A 25621-nucleotide genomic window follows, 5' to 3' on the forward strand; every position below is an offset into this window, starting at 1 on the left:
TTAAAGCCAAGAACCCAATAGTAGACACAAGAGACACAAGAGCTGTAATGCAGTATGTGCACCACAAGATGGCACCAGAGGCACTTACAGACGGCGACGTGGCAGCTGAGAGCAGAGGGAGGATCCCGCCACAGGCGATGATGATGTTGTCCACCATCTGTGAAATGAGGTGAATAGTGTTGTGCACAAATATGATGTTCTCGTTGCTGTTCACGAAGTCCATGACTGACTTGGTTGAGTGGCTGGATATGAGAGAGACAAAAGACAGACAAGACAATGTTGCATTCTAGATATCCCTCTGAAAGGAACATTAAAGTTCTTATGTTTAAGTATACAACTAAACTACAACAAATTGTATCGTATCAGAAGGTTTTCAGGAAGACACAAGCCATTTTTATCCAAAAGATCCCTTAAGGAACCTGTAAGGAACCTGCCTTTTCCTGGATTAAAAGAATAGATGTGGTACAAAAGGCAATGTGATGATCTTATTATTACCTAGAACCTGTCATCAATTTTAAATTGAGCTGGGCTGTCTTGATAATTGGTATGCATTTTTGGAAAGAAGAAGAAGAAGAAGAAGAAGAAGAACATTCTGAAAGGCAGTAGTGAAGAAACAACTACCATTTCTGACAGGGACCCATTTTCCAAATGCCAAACTCCAAATCCCAATCAATTCAGAATTCTACTCCACTTTAATAAACATGCTGCATATTTAAGAAAATGGATGCTGACCTCCTCCAGACGTGCAAATCAGCCTCGAGAGCGAAGAGCAGATCAGTGAGTAAGCGCTGGTGCATCGGCGACCATTTGAACTCTGGGATGCGGAACATGGTGGTGCGGGGACCCGGGCTGAACTGACGCCGCTGCTCTTCGCTCATGGGCATGGCCCTGAAGCTGAGGTCCACCCTCACGTCTCTGTCCATCAATGTACCAGCTCTGCCATGGACATCCTAGGAACACACAAAAACAAATTCAATTTTATTGATTTTTATTTGTTTAGCGCAATGGACATTGTCTCTAAGCAGCATTACAAATGTAAAGCGGTTATAAAACAATTTTGAAACTAATGAGCAAGCCAGTGGTGGCTATAGCAAGGAAAAACTCCCTGAGATGGCATGAGGAAGAAACGTAAGAGGAACCAGACTTAAAAGGAACCATCCACCTCATCCTCAGCACCGAATGTCCATTACTTACAGTTCCATCGTGTTAAGGTATGCAGTGATAGGAGCTTAAATGCATCTTGTGGATCTAAACCATTGTAGTAGACAGTTGATAGTAATAACAGTCCAAATCCATCCTGAATTGCTCAATAACTTCATAGATCTTTAGAATGTGCATGTGAAACCATCCCCAGCAGAATAGGTTATTTTTAAGGCATAGGATTACCATATTATAAATTAACTGAGATGTGCCATATTCTACGTATGCACACTGATCACACATAACTTTATAACATTATGAGCGGTGAAGTGAAGACCACTGATTATCTCTTCACCATGGCACCTGTTAGTGGGTGTGAGATTATTAGCCAGCAAGTGAACATTTTGTTTCCTAAAAGTTGACGTGTTAGAAGCAAGAAAAATGGGTGAGCGTAAGGATTATAGCGAGTTTGAAAGGGGCCAAATTGTGACGTCTAGACGACTGGATCAGAGTATCTTCAAAACTGCAGCTCTTGTGGGATGTTCCCAGTCTGCAGTGCTCAGTATCTATCAAAAGTGCTCCGAGGAGGAACAGTGGTGAACCGGCGACAGGGTGATAAGCAGCCGAAGCTCAGGCTGGTCCGTGTGGTCTGATCCAACAGACGAGCTCCTGTAGCTCAAACTACTGAGAAGTTCATGCTGTTAATGTTCGACAGGTCAGGACTGTTTTAGCAGTAAAAGGGGACCAACACAATATTAGGCAGGTGGTCATGATGTTATGCCTAATCGGTGTTTATATTTATTTGGTAATATAATGCACTACTGCTGGTGGGCAGTTTGATGCAGTTCTTTTTCAGTCTACATTGATCTACCATAACATCACATAACAACCACCACTTAAAGGTGAAGTGTGGAGCATTCATTATCTAGTTTGAAAGACACCTGACAATAAATTGAATATATTACGGTTGATTTGTTGTGAGAACTGGACCATGGAGCATAAATCACATTTTCTTTTACACCATGCTGACAACTGAACAAGAGATGCCACCAAAATGCACTATAAGGAGAAGGCAATCTAGCAGAGGTAATGCTCTGGAGAAAGTTCTCCTGGGAAACCTTGTGTCCATACAATCCAGGCATTCATGTGAAGGCTTATTTGACACCCACCACCTACCTAAACATTATTGCAGGCAAAGTGCATGCTTTCATGGCAGTCTTTCCTAAAAGCATTGGCCTCTTTCTGCAGAATAATGACCTGCATTGGATTGTTCTGGAGGGCTTTAATGAACATTACAAGGTCAAGGTGTTCATTCGGCTTCTAAATTTCCCAGACCTCTATTCGATTAAGTATTTGTGAAATGTTCTGAACAAACAAGTCCAATCCATTGAGTTTCCACCTTATATGACTTGAAGCTTCTGCTGCTAACATCTTGGTGCCAGATACCACAACACACCTTCACAGGTCGTGTAAAGTCCATGCCTAAAGTGGTCAGGGCTGCACAATGCTACACACTACAGGCCAGGTGTAGGTTTTAATACACTGCTGATCAGTGTATGTTTCCTATCATGTTTGTTAGAATGAATATTTCCATGTAGCATTACAAGCTTCACAGTATTAAAACGCACTGGACAATATGACGGAACTCATTCTTATTTATTTTCTCCTTTTCCTTCTATGTAAATGTAAAATCAGGCTCCTTTGAAAATAACAGGAGTTTATTGCAACCATTTTGATTAAAGTAAATTGCTGCAATCATGCTGATTATAGTAATCAGAAGTTTTACAATATTATAGCCGGTTTTTATGGTTTCCGCCAAGTGAGTGCATTGAATATGGCATTTTTTACTGAAGCACTGCTTCAATTCGCTCTTTTCAAATTATGTCAAATGATCAGAACAAAAAGATAAATTGGTAAGTTACTTAATTACTGACTGGGCCTCTGTAACACATTATTAATCATTGCATGAATCTTTCCTCAAGCAATACTAAGGATTTATATGAAATTTGGCAGACACACACACCCAACCTATATATATATATATATATATATATATATATATATATATATATATATATATATATATATATATATACTTTATTTTCAGTGAAAAATCCTCCCTTGCCAAAGGTGTTCACTAGTTGGAGATTTTTTTCTTGTGATGCAGTTCATCCCAGAGCAGTTATTTGGGATTTAGGTGCAGACGTTTGTTTGTTCTCAAAGTAATGCTGAGTTTGGACATACGCTTCAGCTCATTGCCTTGTTCTATGGTGATGTTGGTTCCAATAAGTATGGAATAGTTGCCATGTTGGTCCAAAATAAGTCCAACATTCCCTGCTCCAAAACAAACCCAAACCATTAAGCTTCCACCTCCATGTTTGACTGTGGGTGTGAAGCAGTCTGATAACATCTTTACTCCTGTTTCTCAGTTCTTCTGTTAGAGCCAAAAAAATGACAAATTTGGACTTTTATATCCACAAAACTTTCCTCAAGGCATTCACTGTCCAATTTAAGTGTGTTTTTGCCTTTTTATCGAGTTTGCTTCATACAAACAATACAAAGTCATAGCTATTAAGCAATGTGTGTATGTGTTGATAGATAGATAGATAGATAGATAGATAGATAGATAGATAGATAGATAGATAGATAGATAGATAGATAGATAGATAGATAGATAGATAGATAGACAGACAGACAGACAGACAGACAGACAGACAGACAGACAGATAGATAGATAGACAGACACTAGACATAATTAAAGATATATTTACCTGCTTAAGCAAGATCCAATTGCTATAAAAACGTCTTCTATTAAGTGTCATATTTTATAATGATACAAGATTGTGTTATGACACTTTTTGTTTTTGTGCAGGTTTGTGATTTTCTAACTCGGTGTACTCCCAGTCACAAAGCTGATGTGACATGACATGGCAAAGATGAATATTTAATATTTGGGTCGTCTAATTTAAGATCTAGGAAAATATTTTTTAAATGTTTTGACAGGGTAAGTTTACCGAGCTACAAAGTCGGTCATCATGGTGTTAAAAGTATTAGTGCAATGTTCACAGCAAACGCCTGATGGAAAAAGTCTAAATGTCATTTCATAGCAGATACAGTGAAGGTTCAATCTAGTCATCATGTAGCTTTATAGACATCAACCATAAAAAAGAAAATAGTGTAACCTATAAATATAATTCTATATATAAACAAAGAAGTAAAAAAAGAAGATGGGTAAGGAAAGGCAGCCACTTGGCATAGCGCTGGTTCTGTATGTTTCACTTTGAGTTACATGTGGAGCAGGGTGGAGAAACACTCACTCAGCCTGCTGAACTAATTGAATTCACTGCATTTAGTACTTTTGAAACTACTCTGTATCCCTTCGTCAAGGTACCTGTTAGTGGGTGGGAAATATTAGGCAGCAAGTGTTCATTTTGTCCTCATAAATAATGTCTTAGAAGCAGGAAGGATTCGAGTTTGATGAATTGTGATGTCTAGACGACTGGGTCAGAGTATCTCCAAAACTGCAGCTCTTGTGGGATGTTCCTGGTCTGCATTGGTCAGTATCGATTAAAAGTGATCCAAGGAAGGAACAGTGGTGAACCAACGACAGGGTCATGGGCGGCGAAGGCTGACAAAACTTGCTGGAGAAGTTAATGCTGTTAATGCTAAATTTTTGCAAAAGGGGACCAACGCTATTTTTAACAGGTGGTCATAATGTTATGGCCAAACTTATGTCAATATTGAGTACCTATAGAGTAGTACTGCATCCTTCATACATGTATTTCTGAAGAGTCTATAATTTGATCAGATTTTTAAAGGAAAGATAACGATTACGATTCTTTCCTGGAGGCGTGCGGTGGGCGGAGCTGAAGAGTCACAGGTATGGGCAGCTTTTGCATAGCGATCATCTGCAAACTGCAACATCGCTATGAATAACAGGAACAAAAGCTTAAAGTCAAAATTGAACTCTGGCTAACAGTCAGATACAGCCATGATCCAGAATCGGGTCCGAGTCTGAAATTGAACACCAAGAACAACAGCAGCGACAACGACTACAGCAGGACATGTCTATATGGAAAGTATAAAACAAGGTTTTCCTTTGGACAACTTCCATAACCGAATGGAGCACGGTGATAGGCGTGGCTCTTGCTCTGGTTACTGTGGGAGCCCTGTTCCGGGAGAAGTGCGCATTCAAGGAATTCATGATGTCATGAAGGACCATATTTGAAAAAGACTTTCTGAATCGTATATGAACCTGGAAGGATTGTATTTAACAATGTAAATAACTCAGAAAGTCCTGAGACTTTACATGTAGGACAATCTATGTTTCATCACAGAAGGTTTCTGATATTTAAATGCACTGTTATTTCAGAATTATATGTTACATGCCTTGATTTTCTTTCTTCTTCATACTCCAGTGGAGAAATTTCCAATTGTAAAGATCACAAATCCATGGACATGCAATGAACTCATGTAGCCTGTAGCCATTTCACTGACATTCAGATCTTCAGATTATTAATGAGCCGACATTCATTACAATATGAATGAAAGAATTGAGTTTTGTTTTCTTTTGTACATAATGCAATTTGTGACAGTTTTCTTCAATAGAGCATGTTGGAAAATAAATACGAAGGCATGTGACATCAGGGGAATGACAAAGACAAAGGAACGATTAAACATTTTGTCTTGGTTTGCTTTCTATAAAACTGTGCATTGTAAAACAATACTAAATAAAAACAATTAAAAATATATATGATTAGATGATTAACGTGTTTTAAATGATGGGAGAGTGGGAGAGGATTCGTTGTGAACACCTCAGAACTTAAATGCTTTCAGACATATATCTATTTGTTAGAAATGTAATTTTATAATAGGATATAAAGGGTGAAAATATAGAAGATTGCTCAAAAGCATTTAAAAAATAATAATAAAAATAAGGACATTTTATAGTAGACAACAGTTCCTGAAAATATCATACATTCTGAATAAACATTTCATAACTACATTTATAAATTTCTAAAACTAACCTGATACCTGCAGACTATTTACTAGCATTTATAACCAATCTCCAGCAAGAATGATGCCGAAGTAAGATGATCAGTCAAGAACTTTTTATTAATTTGGTGCATTGGGGTGATTTTACCCAGATAAATAAAATTGATATCAGCTGTGTGCTATTAACACCTTGTAAAGGTGGGCAATATGCTGACATCACAAGTAATGGCAGGTGAGCAATTACTTTGACAATGAGCCCAGTTTACAGCCACACCCACTGCCCCTCACCTCTCCCAATCACTCTTGTTTTAAACAGAGCATTAAACTTGTTTTAAACCAGCATTATTAGCTGTAGTGTATATACACTGTTATTATACAGTTTCTTCGCTACGTCCAGTTTCTGCTTTCTGCCTACAGTTCAAACACCTTTTACCCTTTTGCCTGTTGATTTTGTTTATTTTGGCTTGATTACCGCTTTGCTTGCTTTTATACAGTCACGCTTTTACTAGATTCTATTGATTTCTCTATTGATCCTATCAGTTTTTGCTCTGTTTGCAATTGCTATTTTGTCCGTGCTGTTGAAAACCTGATGCCCATTCGCAAAAGGCAAAGTTCCCAAGGGTGCAATTTTGGGCAGATGGTTCTCAGATGCACCAGTGCACACTGAAGCAAACAGCAAAGTGTTGCTACTAGAGTCAGCATTTTTGTCCTCAGCTAGACTGATCAGAGGGCCTGAATTCTACACTAATCCGGATACATTTTCGTGTAAAAACGCTCCATGTCCACTCTGCAACGTCTGAAAATGGTTACGTTCCTGTACTACATGTGCAAATTATTTGACACTTCGACCTGCATCATTTCCGCCTGGCGTTTATTCGCTTTCCAACTGACGCGGCAATGGTTTAAAATGTGTCATCGATTTCGAAAGCCTACGTTTTCATAGTCCACACTGCAACGCAAAAATGCAGTTTTCAAATGTATCCACTTTGGAGAGCATTTTTCAAAAAGCATCTTCAAACGTTTCATGAAAACGTATAAGTGAAAACATGGCCCAAGTTCGGCTTGCTGATTTGTCGTTGCCCACTCCCAACATCTCCATGTCATCCAGCTTTATCTCTGACCTCGACTTTCTTAGCCTTGGCTTTCTTGTTCTTCTATGCTTGTTCACTCTTTATTTAAGTCTGAAACAGCCATCACCTCTGTTAAGTTCATCACAGTGAAACCACATTTGGAACCTTGAAAACACAAAATTGGAAACCAGGCATCTTAAAGAGATGAAGAAAGACCAGCAAAAACGCCTGGCAGGACCATGTAAAAATAGGTCAAAACCAAATAAACGAAGCTGAAAATCACTTCATAACCTCCACACCCATTCTGTTAAAGTTGTTTCTTTAAGAGAGAGAGAGAGAGAGAGAGAGAGAGAGAGAGAGAGAGAGAGAGATGGTTGACCTTTTCCACTGGCTATGCAATAGAAAGAGCAGCAATATTTTTAGCAAATGATACAAACCACCTAGCCTTAGAGCCTGATTTTGGGGAAAAAAATCCTCCAGAAAACTGCTAATTAGCATGTGTGAAACCACCAATTAAATGTTATGGGAGCTGATATATCTGATAAAAGCACATATTATTCCATGAAGTGAAATGGCTAACGTTTAGGAGAAAGATGTGGTCTGACACTTTGTTTTACTGTTTTTTTCTCAGTTGCTTTGGAGCATTTCTGCTCCAAAGCAACTAGAAGAAATAAAATTCTCAAAACTACTTGTTCAACCTCCACATCATTTAGTCATTTGTGCTCATCATAAAAACATTTCTTGTTGTTTGGATCAAATTGCGAATGCTTTTGTACATCATTTAATGGATTGTGTACGAGTGTCTGCTGTTTCTACATTATCAGTCGTTTGTCATGTTGATCAAAATATATTATACTGGTTTCACCTGAATAGTTTTAACCGCCGAAACATCTAAGCATAAGTTCATTGTATACGTCATTGAATGCATAATGGTTAAACCAGTTGTCATCATCTGTCATCTAACATTTCTATTAAACTTTTTTTTTTTGTAAATGTGTTGAATTAAAGAATTGTGCAGATGAATCTTGAATGTCACTAATGAAGGCGAGTGAACGGCATCAGATCAACCAATAATCAATCAGTTCTCTAAAACAGGTCAAAGGTGAATCTCGAAAATCTGAATTTTCAGTTGGAGAGTGAATACACACGGAGCAAAACACAGAATTATACATTCTGAAAATGGACGAACAACCAAGAAACGAACGAACACTTGCACAGTAAAAGTGTGAATCCTGCCTGGTGTCTTGTGATCAATATAAATCAAATATCCAATCAAATCAATGAATTTGTGCTGCTGAAATTCAAAGACGCCAAAGAGAAAGAAGTTTTTGTGCATTTTTAATCTCTGTGATCCAAACCGTAGTTTAAATCAAGAATTCCTGAAACTGTGCATCATACTGAGAACACGACTAAACATTTTAATGCGTGTTTGTGAACAATAACGAAGGGACATTTCATTCTGATGGAAATGAGATGTTCATCGACACAAATATTTACTTTTGAGAGATAAACTAAGAATTTTGAGAAAGGTTCAGACTTTTGCAAGAAATTCATTGTTCTGTTTGTACAAATTGTTTTGAGAAATGCATTTACTGTATTAGGGATAATTCGAGAAACGCTCCAAAGCACCTAAAAGAAAACTGTAAATAACTTTCTAGAAATATCTATGAACTTCTCACACTCACCACCTCCACATCCCCATTCTACCATTCACTCTTCATGTCTGACACAAGAGTGGACGGTGATGAAGTAAATGTAATTTGTTACTGTACTTAAGTAGGTTTTTTCACATGTCTGTACTTTACTGAAGTATTTCCATTTGAAAATACTTTAACTTCACCACATTTCAAAGTCACACATCTTACTTTACTTAACTACATTGTGCCAAAATCAGTCATTCCTTATTATTTACAAGTGGAACAAAACTTGATTTGATTGGCGCTTGGTGTATCTACTGATCACCAACATACAGTTCAGCATCAGTTCAACAGCAAGCAGAACATTTATATAGGAATAAATGATGGAAGGATCTCCTGACTCAAACTCGCCACAACCATTAACGTGAATTTTGAAGTCAGTATTTGACACATAAACTGAGTTGATTAAGCAAAGAGTCTTTTAGAGAGGCGCATGGCTCTCTAGCCCAAACCACAGGAAACCAGAGAAGAAGTCAGATCTACAATTATATTTGTGCTCACTAGTAAACCGTTTTAACTGTATACTCACCTGAGTGGTTGCAGTCGTCTGGATCTTCCTGATCTCCTTCTCCTTGTCATCAGTCCTCTCTGTCTCTGAGATGGTCCCGGTGGCATCTGCATTGCTCTTTCCTCCAGAAGCTTCTACCTCAGGAGCTAATGCCGCACCCTGCTCAAGGTTCTTAGCAAAGCTTTCTCCCTGACATGAGGAATTAAAAGTCCCTAAATCAGCCTGGAGTTGCAAGCAGTCCTCAAGAGTTGTGGAGCTTACTTCTGATCCACTAGTCATGTGAGCCAACAAACCCAAGTCACTGGTACTGGTGCGAACCTGATGGTGGCCGCTTGCAAGAGGCAAAGGTTCCGATGGTGCAATTTTGGGCAGAAGGTTCTCAGATGCACCAGTGCCCACTGAAGCAAACAGAAACGTGCTGCCACTAGGGACAGCGTCTTTATCCTCAGCTAGATTGATCAGAGGGCCTGTGGTCTTGTCATCCAAGTTCGATTTGGAAACCAAGACATTGTTCACATTGTTGTTCAGCTTCTCTACAGCAGCTGAGTAGACATTGTCCAGGAGAGAATCAACCTCTACCAGACTCCCACTCTCTGTGACTCCCAGCGTCTCCATGTCATCCAGTTTCACCTCTGTGGCCTCTACTTTCTCAGCTTTGATGTCCACAAGCAGGTCATGAACTTCCACCTGCACACCCGACACTGTGTTGTCCATGTTGGTTCCTTTGGCTTCCAAGAGAAGGCTGCGTGCGGGTTCGGTGGTCTCCGAGTCGTCCACCTCACTCTCAGGGGTCTGTGTTTGAGAATGGTCATCAAGCTCGAGGGTACCTTTGATGGCAGAGGCTTGGGCAGACAGGCCAGAAATAGTACTGACTAGACCTTTCTTTCCCTTTTTAATATTTTCCTCCTCCTGGCGCTGATATTCCTCATACATCTTGGCTAAGTACTCCTTATGGGCTTCGTATGTCACCTGGTAGTCGGGAAAAGTGCAACATCAAGTGGAAGTTAATCATTTAATGAAAAATTAGACTTAATTATACATACATTATAATTGGATCATTAATTTATTTATTAGACACTCTTTAAAGCAACTCGCAATTATTGGAGGATTTAACAGGGTTCCTTAAGTCTTAACACTTCCTTAGATGTTTAACACTTCTAGATTTTATATTACTTGAATGATGAATAATATGATAATAATGATAATAACAACAACAACAACAACAACAACATATTATAAATACATTACAATACACATTAATAAATAAAGCAACAAAGTACTGCCCAGATTCTGCCTTCACACTTTATGGACCATCCAATTGGAGATCACTTACCATCACTTAAACATTCTGGCCAGTAGCTTTGAATATTAAACTCTGTAGCAAAACAATCCTGATAAGTCTGTTATGGTTTCTTTGGAAGGTTTCAGCACAGTGTCTAGGTATAGGCAAACTAGTGAGCGCCCCCTGCTGTCACCACCCTCACTCATTTAAATTATTTACCTGTTTGTCTGTTGAAGTTAAATTTACAGTATATGTGTACAAACTTGAATTTAGGCAATTTTGCAATAATTATTAAATGTGTTTAACCTTTTTCATAAAAGGATGCGAACGATTTGTATGGTCTGGGGGAAAAGCATTCTGGTGGGAAGGTGGAGCCATGGGCGGGTGACAATAGGAAACTTGTATATTGGGCCAAAAATGCTAAACGGCCTTAGGTGATTTAATCTTTATAAAATTGGCTATGCCTTAAAACTCTTTAAGAGAGTCACTGTTTTGCACTTTAAAGGGTTTTGCGTTACTGTAATTGAGTAGTTTTTAATGCATCTTTGTGTATCTGTAGTTTTTTTAATGTTAATTTTACTTTTGTTTGAAATATTATACTTAAGTACATTTAAAATAATATCCGTTACTGTAAATAAAAGTAATACAAGGGGAAAAAAATCGCACCCTGGAAACTACTGCACTGAAATCATTGATTGATCGACTGATTGAAATGCTAAAATGGAGACGGACAAGACAGACAGCAGTGATGCAGCCCTCAGATTCTTATGAAATCCCCTGACCATGCAGTGTAAGCAGTGTTTTCCCAAAGCAACCTGACTGGCAGCTTATAAGAATTCCACATCAAATCTTTGCAGGCATGTTGAAGTAAACCAATAATATTATTTTGCATAATTATTGAAATGTTGCATTGCATCACTGTGTGGCATGGCTAATGTTGTTTAGCACCAAGGTTGGAAATGAAAACTAGCAGGAAAATTGTTACTGCGCCACTAAGCTAGCTCTATTACCAGTTTCACGATTTAAGTGTGATATGCTAATATGCAGTGTTATATTTTAGAGTAGATCTGCTGATGTTGCATTAGATTTGTGCATTACTGTATAACCAATCGCACAATTTTGTTGAGAACGTCGTGTCCAATCAAAGCGATTTAATTCGTCAATGCGGTAAACGAAGAAGTTTGATGTGTGGTTGAATTCTAATTTTGCTTTTTCTCTCATCTGCTGCTAAAGTCCATAACTCACATTAGACTTTACCATGGACTGTAGTATTTATTTATTTATTTACCTTAATTTGTAAAATTGTTCCTTTAATTAAAAACAACTAGTTTGAGATTCATATACCCTTTGAACTACACCACACCCCTGCTGTTAAAAAAGTAACTCAATTAAATTTAAAATCAGCTTTTCCTTAATTAGACATTTTGTCTGGTAACTTTACTTGAACTTAAAATATGTAGAATATTTTATTACTCTGTCAGTTACCATAGACAATGTCTTATGTGCAATAACCTTTCCATCCAGCAGAGGGTGCAAACTTAGTTTAAAGCCATAATAAAAAATAATGAGTTACTTTGGAGTGGGCTATGGAGAGGGTGTCCACCCAAACGCGCCATCCACCCCATTCGTGCTTAATGGCGTGGTACAGCAGGATACGGAAGATGTTGTAGACCATCTCAGTAATCTTCTGCTCCTCAGAGTTTTTTGGGTTGATGTATCCCAGTGAGAACATCCAATCCTGCCACACAGAGCACTGAAGCAGACACCTATCACAAAAACACATAGAGAAAGCTTCAGCATTTCACATGGACACATGACTGCTTTCTGGACGAGTTCTGTTTGAAAAACAGACAATTATTAAGAACAAACCTGTACATTCTTCTATAACCACATTATCTCTGTAAAGCTGTTGGAGGTAAAACCCACTGTTAAAAGTGCTCCACAAATAAAATGAATAGAATCCATTAGTGTGATGGTTTTTCGTGCGTAATTGAAAAGATGAATGATTTAGCATTCTAATCCCATCATCACTGTTTGTGTGGTAGATCCACAATCTTAAAATGGTCACACAAAACCTAAATAAGAAATTTCAGTGTGCCAGAATAGATGTTTCAGTTGGAACGTCTAGGCCACTGCAAGTCGATAAAATCTCAGTCATCCACATCATAAGCTTGCAGCGGTAAATGATTTGTCATGTAACTGACAGGTGGTTTGTGAGGACACTCTTGAGAAGCACAGAGGTGCTGGAAGGGAACCATCAGAGCCTTGGAAAGTCTTGGAGCATAATTTCTGATGCAACTTACAATTATAGGAGGATTCGACCGGGTTCTTTAAGTGTTCATTAGCTTTTGAACACTTCTAGATTTTTTAATACTTAAAAACAAATTATAAATTGACAACGTGGTGCCTAGATTCTGCCGTCACACTTTATGGAACATCAATTGGCTCAAAATAAATACTGGCTAATAGTTCCGAATGTTAAAGTCTGAAGCGAAATAATCCTGGTAAAACTGTGATGGTTCCAATGGATTCTTTGGGTGGTTTCATCTTTATAAAATTGGAAAACTTTTAAAGAAGGTCTCTTGCACTTTACAGGGTCTTGACTAGAGGTCGACCGATATGGGTAGTTCTCAATATTTAGACATCAGGGCAGCCGATGGCCGATATATGATGGTGATTTTTTTTGTCTAATATGTTTTTCTTTTTTTCCCCCTTTATGTCATGTGCAGAGGAAGAACATGGGGTATATCGGTAGGAGAATGCTGAGGATGGAGCCACCAGGAGGGAGGAAAAGAGGAGGTTTATGGATGTGGTGAGGGAAGACATGCAGGTAGTTGGTATGAAAGAGGCAGATGTAGAGGACAAGGGGTGTGGAAACGGATGAGCTGCTGTGGCGCCCCCTAATGGGAGAAGTAAGAAAATAAATTTTAAAATAATAAGACGTGATATATGAATTTGTTTGAATTAAGCATTTATTGAACAACACAATACCCTCTAATCAGTGCACTTGTTACCAAGATTTTGTTCCTGAGCCTACCTGTAGCCTAAACTACAGCTATAGGCACACTAAAACAAATACAGTTCCAAAAAGTTGCTCACATTCAACCAATGAAATATATAAGGCTTGATTAAGAACGGATGATAAAAACTTAACACACAGGACACACCAAGCTGATTAGCTAATTAGCTTAGCGAATGAGCACACGGATAACGGATAACACTTGTTATCATTCCTGCTCTTGTCTTTGCAACACGAGCTTATTAGTAATGACTGTGGCAGGTGGAAACGCTGCTTGCTTTATATATTTACAGTTCCAGCTCTTCCGGTTTCCCTGTTTGAATGCTGAATACAGAGTACTGCCTCCTGCTGGTAAGGAAGTGGTTTGTTCAACCTAATAATCAGCCTGATTTGCAGTACAATCTGCCAATTAATAGATTAAAATCGATCAGCAAATTAATAAAAAATGGCAAAAATCAGCCCGATTAATCGGTTGACCTTTAGTCTTGATGAAATTGTTTTATTACCCGGTTACCAGTGGTGAAGTAACGAATTACATTTACTCATGTTACTATAATTGTGCAGTAAATTGTGTACTTCTACTTTTTAAAAATCTGATTTTACTTTTACTTAAGTGTGTTTTGTTTGAAATATTGTACTTAACTATATTTAAAAAGCAAATCGATTACTGAGTGAAGAATTGAATAAATAAAAATAATGCAAGGGGGGAAAAAAATTAAAAGCTTACAGCCTTAAATGATAAATCATGTAACTGTCAGGTGGTTTGGACACTTGGGAAGCACAGAGGTGCTGGAAGGGAACCATCAGAGTCTTGGAAAATCTTGGAGCATCATTTCTGACTCGAATTTTACAGATGAGAATGATGATGTGTCATGATAATAGCCTTCAAAATTGTCAGTGCAGGACTGATGGCCTACTTGACACTTGGCAGTGAAGCTGCACTTGGCTGTCACGAACATTACCATTGCCTATGACATACCCATGAATATAAGTGTATGTATTTGTGTGTGGGGGATGGTCGTGGTGGTGGTTGTGTCTATGAGTGTGTGCCTGTATAAAAACAATCTGCTTATAGGAAAACATGCTGCAAATTCAAGGACGATTTAGCACCATGGCTGGGGGAGGGGGATTAAATATAGAACATCAAGAGAGAACAGCAACCCACTCTCTCAATTTCTTTGTTCTATTCATCAGGTGGCTAATTGTTGCTGTTAGTGGCAGGGGAGGAAGGAGCTGAACCTCACCGTCTGTTCTCACGGCTGTTGCTGAACAGTTTGATCATGTCTGAGAGGAAGAGACGCCGCACCTCCATCAGCTCAGCGCTGGGTGTCGAGTTCTTCAGCAGCGTGGCCACCACCTTCAGAATCACTGAGATACACCAAAGAGAACCTTTAGAATTCTTTACTCTTTTTTTTTTTTTAGGTTGATATGAAAGTACAGATAAATAATCCCACTTTGATTTTTGGATTTCTGTGTGTCCCAGAGATTTGGCATTCCTGATATAAATTTGATATCACAGATAAAGCTTTATTTTACAAAACTTAAGCGCAAAGCCTATAAATCAAAAATGGTGTGTTTATGAATCAACCAGTTATCCTAGCAAGCATAGAATAGTGTGATCATTCTTAATAATTAAACATACAAACTTATTTACCAATGTGAGCTCGAATGATAATGAGGTAGATTGCCTGAGAAACAAAAAACATTACTTTTGCTGGCCCTTGCTAATAACAATAGGCTTAAATTATATAAATACCTTGACCTACAAATGCATTGATGTATGAGTTTTCCGAGGTACAAGCGGTCACTCGGTCGATTTTTTGCTTTGTTACGCGAGCAAAAAATTGAGGTACAAGCTCGAGACGCCGCTGCTAGATGGCGAAGCGAAGCCAGAAAGCGAAGATTGTGACAAAAATTAAGATAAGCAAAGAGGAAAAAGTAAACAATTATGAGTTTATGGATGCGTAGTGTACAGGGGTGATAGTAAAAAATGAGTAAAAAAACTAGTTTTCCCGTAACGAATTAAACTCGTAGGTCAAGGTACCACTGTATTACATTATATTTCCCAAAACCTATAAAATGTCTTTACTGAGAAACACTGATTTGAAACAAAAAAATAAAGTCTAAATGATGATGGCCGCTTACTCGGGTTCTGGATCTTCACACTAGAGTCGGGTTCAGGGTGTGGTTTGTGAACAACCTGTGTACACACCTGCTCTGTCAGGATCTGAAAAAGAGGAAAAGAATAAAAAAAAAGTACAATAAAGTGACTGATGATGACCGGTCGATTTGAAAAAGTGTGTGTTTGTGAATCAGAGCGAAGACAACGGCGAGGTGCGTTACCTCGTACAGCGTGTTGTAGGTTGTTACCGACACTGTGCTGGTGTGCAGCATGAGCCGCTCTCCCAGAAGTGTAAAAAGACTGTGTGTGTGCATGATTTCCACCTTTCTCCTGTGAAAAACAAGCACACAAACACACACACTCTCAGCACACTCTCTCGGTGTGTGTCAAGCTGCGATAGCAATCGAACACAGTGTCAGGTAACATCACTTTTTTTTCTCGCAGGTGACAAATCAGCTCCCATCTTCACCCATTGCTTAGAGACACGTGCTGAGGGGAAAGGAGCATCGTTCCCGGTGTGACAAAGCATCCGAGAAAATCCCATTGTTCAGGCGTGAGAGCAGAGCAGTAGATCAGAATGTAGCAGTGCCTACAGGTGCAGTGGGACAGCCCAGACTAATGGCTGGTGCCACTCAGTTTGCCACCTCAACACCGAATACACTCCAGAGTCTTCAAACACAACAGCAGTACTCAATAATGGATAGCTATGCAAATGGAGAAGACGTAGACACAACGTCGGCTCGCTTTTAAAGCAGCCTTACATTGCAATGCCTATATATTACTAATGCTCACGTTTTAAAGCTTAACTAGAGGTAATGGTGGAATCCAGGAAGCAAAAAAAAATTCATAAAGCAGGGAGAAGGTATATTTGACTTAGCCAGACTTAGCTGAAAGAATGCTAACCATCTGACAGTAGAAATAGCTTTCATTCATTTAGCTGTTTTCATTCGTTCACTGATCCATTCGTTCCATTCGTCAATAACTTTCTCGCTTTATGTGTTTTCATGCATGTATTTATTTATGCATTTCTAATTTCTGGTATTTACCTCCATATAGAACCATTCTGCTGGGTTGTTTGGCTAGTTGTTTTATTTGCTTGTTTTCATTCATTCATTCATTCATTCATTCATTCATTCCAGATATGTTTTATTTGTTTTCTCATTTTCATTTATCCATCCATTTATTTCTAATAAGTTATTAGTTATGAGTTATTTTAATTAGCATTTATTATTTCTTTTTAATCCAAACATCCATTCATCTATCCATTTATTCCAGATAAGCTAAGTTTTTGTTTACTCTTCATCCATCCATCTATCCATCCATCCATTTATTTACTCATTTTCAGTTATAAGTGAATTAGCAGTTCCTCATGTTATTATTTTTTATCATTTATTCATTCATTCATTCATTTGTTCATTCCAAGTGTTTTATTTGTTTGCAATTTTCATGTAATAATTCATACATCCATTCATCCATCTATCTATCCATTCCTTCAGTCTACTTCAGGTCCCAGTAGATTTCAAGTCAGTCCCAGGAACACTAGGCATGAGGAAGTAATACACTTTCAATCTGACACCAATTCATCAGAGTTCACAATGCACGCATGCACACACACACACACACACACACACACACACACACACACACACACACACACACACACATGCACACACACACACACATTCAGACACTTGGCCACACCTAAGAGCAATTTATATTAATCCTGTAATTTTTGAAAGTGACTTGACACCAGAAATCCCTGGAAGAAACACATCCAGATGTATAGAGAACATTAATGCTATACTGTACATACTGTACATGCACATCTATCTATCTATTCATTGCTCTATTTGGGAATTTCTTAAACACACCTATAGAGTGTATATAGTCCTAACACAGGATTATAAACAGTTCCAATTAGGAAAGAAAGAATGTGTGTCTAGAAAAGTATGCAATTTGCCCAATTCTGGTTATGATACAAACACATAGTAATCTATTATTCCTTAATTGCATTTACTTACATGAATATATGTCTTCACTAAAACTGAGTTGTACTCACTTGTGACCGAGGTGCTTGAGGAAGTAGCCCAACACCTTCAGGGCTTGCACACGAATGCTCTCGCTCTTAGATGCCAGCAGCTTGTAGACCACTCTGAACAAAAACATCAGCATGAAAACAACACAAAGCCAATGCATGTGGTTAAGCAGGGCTGAGAATTTGTGATAAAGTCTCTGTGTAATTCGGCACAAAACACAAGCAGCGAGTGTCACCTTCTGGATGCTGAAAGCTGTCGGTTGAGATGAAAGAAATGCCATAATACCCAAAAGGTGCATAATGTCACAAAATTGTTTCCTAACACCAATAACAAGCAATATGTGTGAAAGCCAACACCTCCCCAAAGGAATATCTTCATCAAATCCATTCACATTTCATTTTATAGACACATGGAGAGGGTGAAGGGGGTGGTGGATGATGCTGCTTGTCAGGAGGAAAATAAATATGGAAATATGTGAACATTCTTATGGAGATGAAGGTGAATAATTCATGCGTCCTGTACAAACCCTTCATGGTGCGAGAAAGGATTAAAGGCAGTTTTACTCACCGGATGCCATTCCTCTGGTCAAAGGCGGGGATCATTGATGCGGGATGTTCTGACATCAGAGCCACGAGCAGCTGCAGAACATCGTGGAGGTTCTCGTCCTAAAAATGGAAAGTGTGCATCATTAGTAGTAGTAGTACTGGTAAAAATAGTAATAAGTCACCGTAATAAGTAGTAATAATAATAATTAGTATCCAGTTTTACTTTGCATACATAATAGCAACTGTAAGAGTAAAAATAGCTAGCTGGTAATAATAATAATAATAATAATAATAATAATAATAATGACTGCTACTATGATTGCTACTACATTTTGCTACAAATAATGCAATATTACTCCTACTACTACTATTGCAAGTGCAAATTTTTTTATTTTTATTATTTGTTAAGCCTGAAACTCTCCTCCCACACTCTTTAAACACACACAGAGAACATTGGCAAGAATATAGCGAGGTGAATGTTGTGTAAATTCGTACAAATATCATATTTATATTGAGTACTGTAGTACAGTGTAGTACTGTAGCGTAGCCTATGCATAGTTTCTCTGCTTGGTTATTGGTTGAAGTGTCCTATGATGTCAAAATTGGGGCCGAGTTAAAGATACACTTCACAGCATTCTTTATTTTCATTGGCTAAATTTGATGACATATGCCTTTAACTTCGCCCTTTTTTTGATTTCATAGAACACATTAACTAATAAACAACGCTACTTGTTTCTTATGATGAACCGAAATCGGGACAATTCGCGAAACGAAATAGTTTTGTGCCAAATTGAAAATTTGAACAGCGATAAATGGAGGGACGACTATACTACCATTATTACTGCTACTACTAATTTTGATATCACAAACAGTAGTATTGAGTTAATATTGTTGTAACAAGAGTAGAAGAAGTAGCAGTTAGTCATATTTATAGTAGTAGTAGTAAATATATTTCATGTATTTATTTTGTAACATAAAAAAAAGCTTGATTTTGCTAGATTTCGGCTTAACCCTGATCTTGGAAGTAGCATTAATTGCAGTATTAGCACTGAGTCTCTCATTCACAAATCTTAAAACAGATGCTGCAGAATTCGTACAGAATAAGTAAAATTTCATTTATTTCCCTTAGATATATTACCATGAACAAATCACCACCCTCAGAATTCTGTCACTCAGTAATAAGCGCTTGCTATGCAAATATATTCTTAAATGCTAATTCTCATCGTTTTGAATGGTGTGTTTGAAAAGTGCCATTTACATTAAACCTCAACATTCATCACCTTCGTCAGCGTGTTTCATGCTGCAGCTGAATTAATGATCATTTATTTAGACTTGGTCACAGATGGAATAAACAGTACCTGTGGTAAATATATGCTAACTGAAACAGGGAAAAGGTTAGAAAGGGGACATTCATTCATTTCATTATCTATGCAGGTCATTACAGTTAAAGCAAGAGGTTATAGTAGTTAAACTTACTAGAAGTCTTTCACATTATAAGGAAGAAATCCAACTTTTTTCGTGGGTGGTGGAATTGAGCTTGTCTGTATAAATCTCTGGTGTTAGCCAAATGCTTTAATAATAATAAGAAGAAGAAGAGGAAGAGGAATCATAATAATAATCGAGTTCACTTCCCAACATGTGCTATTCTTTTGATTTTAGCGTGACTCCACCCCTTTTGCTGTGATTCTTATGTTAACTTTTTTAATCCATCCTGTGACAAGCCAATGATTAACTTTACATCTATGGCATTTGGGTGACTTACAGTTATCTTACAGTTAAGGGCCTTGTTCAAGGGCACAGCAGTGGCAGCTTGGTGGTGCTGGGATTTGAACCTGTGACCTTCCCGATTAGGAGTCTAACAACTTATCCAGTTTGCTTTATCATTCCCTTACACCAAGTATTTCTCCATCTTTAAATTCCCAGCCTTGTTGTCCCCTGCTTCATGTTCTCTTTTTCTAACGTTGCTGCACTTCCTGGTTTGGACACTTTATAAATTTTGTAATAAAAACCCGTGCATTGACCGTAAAAAACAACACTGTACTTCAAATAGTGAAGCTGTTCAATACTTGTCAGTATAAGAAACTTGTGTGAGCAGAGCAGACTCACCTCATTCATTGTCAAGAGATAGTTCTGTATGCTCTGGAGTTCATCTTCTTTTACTCCACGATCCTGTTCGGGGTGACATGATATAGTGGGATTATAAATCTGTACAATATACAGAGAGAGAAGAGGAAAAACAAACAATACGAGGTGTGCTCAAATGTTCAGTACGAGCAGACAGTTCAGTGTACTCAAACCTCGAGAAAACCAAACATCTAATACAAAACAAAGTTTTACTACCGAATTACTACAGATTTAAATAACTATACTGTGAAATTTAATTAAAATGAAACTTTTAGTAAAACAAAAAAAAAGGAAATCAAAATAAAAAAAGAAATGTTAACATTTTGAATTATTTAAATGTATTTATCATATTAGGTCCCTTTTGTCAATTTGTCCAGAATAATTACCATTTTAAAGAAGTATCTCAGTATCCAAGTGATATTATTGGCATGTAATAAAAACAGATATTTTTTTTCCAAAATTTTTTCCCCAAAACATTTACTTCTTTAGAAAACGGGATTAACGCAGGCCAAAGCTACAAAATAAATCGACCAAACTCTATGTTTCTTTCTTAAAAACAGGAGGTAGCACCACATATATATTTTTTTCTAATACTTAAATTCTATGAAAGACTTCCAGTGAAGAGGACTAAGTGTAGTTTGGTGCCATTGGATTTGAAAATGTAAGGAAAATGCTCTTTAATGCAAAAAGAATGAATGTATGATTGAACAAATAGAAAAAATAAATAAATAAATAAATTAATTAATTAATTAATAAATAAGGAAAACATTCTGCAATACAGCAGGAATCTTTGTGTAAAATCATGAAGAAAATCTGGCAGCCAATAAATGTTATATCCCTGAATATCCAGCTTTAACACATCTATAAGCTCAGAGGCTGAGAGGAGTAAGATCCACAACACAGCGACGTCCTACTTACAGAAATGACCTTGACGTAGAAAAAGGTAAGCCATGAACTTACCTTAAGGATAAGCTGCTTGAGGAAAAGTAGCATAAAGGCCCTCAATGAGATGATCTCCTTTTGTGAAGGACGTGGTCCATCTGGAAAAGCAGAAAGCCCAGGAACCAGTCAGCTCAAATGTAGCAGAGAACAGACTGATGTTTCATTCATAATCCAGCTGGGACATTTTCACAGCGGTGTCTGGCAGTGAGTACGCAGTGTACCCACAGTCCTGATAGGGCCTCATTAATACCAAAACCAGTCAATATCTGTAGAAAGACACTATCTTCTCCATAACAGCTAAGAATTCCAACTAAATTAGCAGCCCGATTTCTATTCATTTTTAGCATAAAACACTGACATGACCTCACTGTGAAATTAAAAATAAAAGTCTCTATTAGTGTCTGAAGCCTTTTTGTCAATAATTCATGGCCAAAAATAATCTACAATGAAAGGAGGAGGACATTTCACAGACATGGCTAATAAACATCCATCCTGCTTGGTGAGTCTGTGTTACTTTCTTTTCTCACACTGACTCACACAAAACTTTGACATAACTAAGATTTTACTCAACTTCTGTTTAGAAGTAAATTTTTGCAGTAGCTATAATTAATAAAGAATAGAGGAAACATCTGGAACACTTAATCTTCTGTGTAACATGACTATCCGTCTGTCCGTCTATCTATCTATCTGTCTATCCGTCTATCTATCTATCTATCTATCTATCTATCTATCTATCTATCTATCTATCTATCTATCTATCTATCTATCTATCTATCAATCTGTTGTTTGATCCGTTTGATCCGTCCATCTGTCCATCTGTCTGTCTGTCTGTCTATCTATCTATCTATCTGTCCATAAATCTGGCGGTCTGTCTATCTCTCTATCTCTCTATCTATCTATCTATCTATCTATCTATCTATCTATCTATCTATCTATCTGTCTATCTGTCCATCTGTCTGTCTGTCTATCTATCTATCTATCTATCTATCTATCTGTCTATCAATCTGGCGGTCTGTCTATCTCTCTATCTATCTATCTGTCTATCTCTCTATCTATCTATCTGTCTATCTATCCGTCTATCTATCCGTCTATCTATCTATCTATCTATCTATCTATCTATCTATCTATCTATCTATCTATCTATCTATCTATCTATCAATCTGTTGTTTGATCCGTTTGATCCGTCCATCTGTCTGTCTGTCTGTCTGTCTGTCTGTCTATCTATCTATCTATCTATCTATCTATCTATCTATCTATCTGTCTGTCTATCAATCTGGCGGTCTGTCTATCTCTCTATCTATCTATCTATCTATCTATCTATCTATCTATCTATCTATCTATCTATCTATCTATCTATCTATCTATCCATCCATCCATCCATCCATCCATCCATCCATCCATCCATCCATCCGATTTACTTTCATTTTGAGTTTACTGCATCCCAGAAAGGTCTTTATATACAAACCCATAACATCAAACAGAAATACAGAGAACCAATTAGAATGCCGCACTTACGATCCTGAAGCTTGTGGACAGAATATATATATGATATAGAAGTTTTTACTAGAGTATTGATAAACGTCGAGTCAATCCCAGGAACACTGAGGGTAAAATCACAATATACCCTGGATGATATGTCAGGTGACAATTTCACCCACTTATTTACACCAGGGTAGAGAATTCTGCTAGCATGTTTATTAGAGGCAAACTTGAGGAACTTCATATTGACAGAAGATGAAGATGTAAAAAAAAACCACAATACTGCACAGGCTGAACTGGTGACCCTGGAGCTCTAACATGTCGATGTGATCCCACTATATGAGATCAGATTTTTAAATTAGAAGAGACAGTGCTCGGTAATCTGATGGTGAAAATATTGATGAGCTGTCATTGGAATGTGGGGGTTAAGAGTTAAGAGCTGGATGCAAGGGCGCATTCGTTTAAATGCTCTCTTCCATCATCCAGCTGTATTTGTCTCTCTAATTATGTCTGTGTGTGTGTGTGTGTGTGTGTGTGTGTGTGTGTGTGTGTGTGCAGATGACTGAAAAAATCGAATGACTGAAGACTGCCAAATCGAATAACTGATGGCAAAAAAGTGACCAATAGAAACTCCAGGGCTTTTTATTATAAAGCAAGAATAAGACATCATACAAGACGATTTATCAGAGGGTCATAAATTGTGCACAAAGGTGGAATATATGATGGAATAATCTGTGGTTTCAAAAACACAATACACTGCATGAACAAAAGTATTGGGATGGGCGACTTTTCCAGTCATATGTGTTTCTTTCCCCAAAATTGGAGGCACACAATTGTATAGGATGTCTTTGGATGTGAGAGCATAACATTTTCCCTTCGCTTGAACCTCCAAACCTGTTCCAGCATGACAATGCCGTTGGGCACAAAGCAAACTCCATGAAGATATGCTTTAATGGGTTGGGGTGGAAGACCTTGAGTGGCCTGCTATGACCTCAACCCTATTGGGATGCACCCCAGGCCTCCTCACCGCACTACATCAGTACCTGGCTTTACTAACACCCATGTGGCTGAATGAATCTCCACATATCTCCACAAACCAGCTCCAGAATCTAGTAGAACATCTTGTGGAAAAGCAACTCAAAATACAAATACAAATCTTAGAATCAGGTGTCCACAAACTTTTGTACATATAATTATGGTTCCCACTTAATGTGCATAGAGTTACTGTCACCACCCAAGCTCAGTGGTTGAAGCATTTTACTTTGGATCAAAAGGTCACAAGTTGAAATCCCACCACCGAGCTGCCACTGCTGGGCCCTCGAGCAAGGCCTATAACCCTCCCCTGCTCAGTTGTAAGTCACTCTGGATAAGGGTATCTGCCAAATGTCATAAATGTAAATGTACTCAGGGACCAAGCAGCTTGGTCTGGGTTTTGAAATGATGACCTTTGGGATCAAAGTCCAATGTGTTAACCACTAAGTTAGTGCCTCCCCTTCTTTGCACCATTGTGGTTTCAGGTAGGTGGAAGAAACAGCTGAAAATAATTCCAGTGCCGCAATTTGATTTCCAGAATTTATTTATTCAATTCGATTCAATTTTATTTAAATAGCACTTTTAACAATGGACTTTGGTCCTAAAGCATCTTTACAGAGATTACAAATAGATATTTTAAATTGATAACTTAGTCCTTATAATTTTATCTCTAATAAGCAAAACAGTATGAACAGTGGCAAAGAAAAACTCACTGAGATGGTGTGAGAAAGAAATCAGAGGAGAACCAGACTCTAAAGGAAATATACTGTTAATTACTGTTATTACACTATACTGTTATTATACTATACTGTTATTACACTATACTGTTATTGTACTATACTGTTATTACACTCTACTGTTATTACACTATACTGTTATTACACTATACTGTTATTACACTATACTGTTATTACACTATACTGTTATTGTACTATACTGTTATTACACTATACTGTTATTACACTATACTGTTATTGTACTATACTGTTATTACACTCTACTGTTATTGCACTATACTGTTATTGCACTATACTGTTATTACACTATACTGTTATTACACTATACTGTTATTACACTATATTGTTATTATACTATACTGTTATTACACTATACTGTTATTACACTATACTGTTATTACACTATACTGTTATTATACTATACTGTTATTACACTATACTGTTATATACTATACTGTTATTATACTACACTGTTTACATGCTGTCTTTTGCACCTCTTGACTGCTGCTGTTTTTTGCGCTACATTGTGTCTGTTTATATTCACTCCCGGGTATCGTTTTTACAGTTCTCCTCGCACAGTACTGTATATTCAGAATGTACAGTAGGTTTACTGGTCGGTGCTATCTCAGGTATTGTGTGTTGTCTTGTGTTGTCTGTCTGCACTGTCTGTCTGTACTGTTTATTGTCTGCACTGTTTATACTCGATGCACTTTATGTAGCTTGTATTGTGTTGTAGCTCTATGTTGTTGTTTAGTGTAGCACCAGGGTTCCGGAGGAATCGTTTTTACTGTGTACTGTGTACCACTGTGTATAGTAGAAATGACAATAAAAGCCTCTTGACTTGACTTGTACTGATATTTACAGAAGTCCTACAAGGTCGTGCATTATAATAT

At 37.7% G+C, this 25621-nt stretch overlaps 1 protein-coding gene across 1 annotated transcript in view; it reads right to left on the reverse strand.

The window, feature by feature from the left end:
• nbeab (neurobeachin b) overlaps positions 1-25621 on the reverse strand; it is a 426194-nt gene that overhangs the window by 224550 nt on the left and 176023 nt on the right. Inside the window, 11 exon segments of the mRNA XM_046863205.1 lie at positions 89-242; positions 733-950; positions 9432-10379; positions 12266-12458; positions 14956-15079; positions 15857-15938; positions 16055-16163; positions 17893-17985; positions 18437-18534; positions 20521-20583; positions 21499-21578. Coding sequence (XP_046719161.1) covers positions 89-242; positions 733-950; positions 9432-10379; positions 12266-12458; positions 14956-15079; positions 15857-15938; positions 16055-16163; positions 17893-17985; positions 18437-18534; positions 20521-20583; positions 21499-21578 — 2162 coding nt within the window.

This window comes from Silurus meridionalis, chromosome 12 (genome assembly GCF_014805685.1).
Source record: "Silurus meridionalis isolate SWU-2019-XX chromosome 12, ASM1480568v1, whole genome shotgun sequence".
NCBI lineage: Eukaryota > Metazoa > Chordata > Actinopteri > Siluriformes > Siluridae > Silurus > Silurus meridionalis.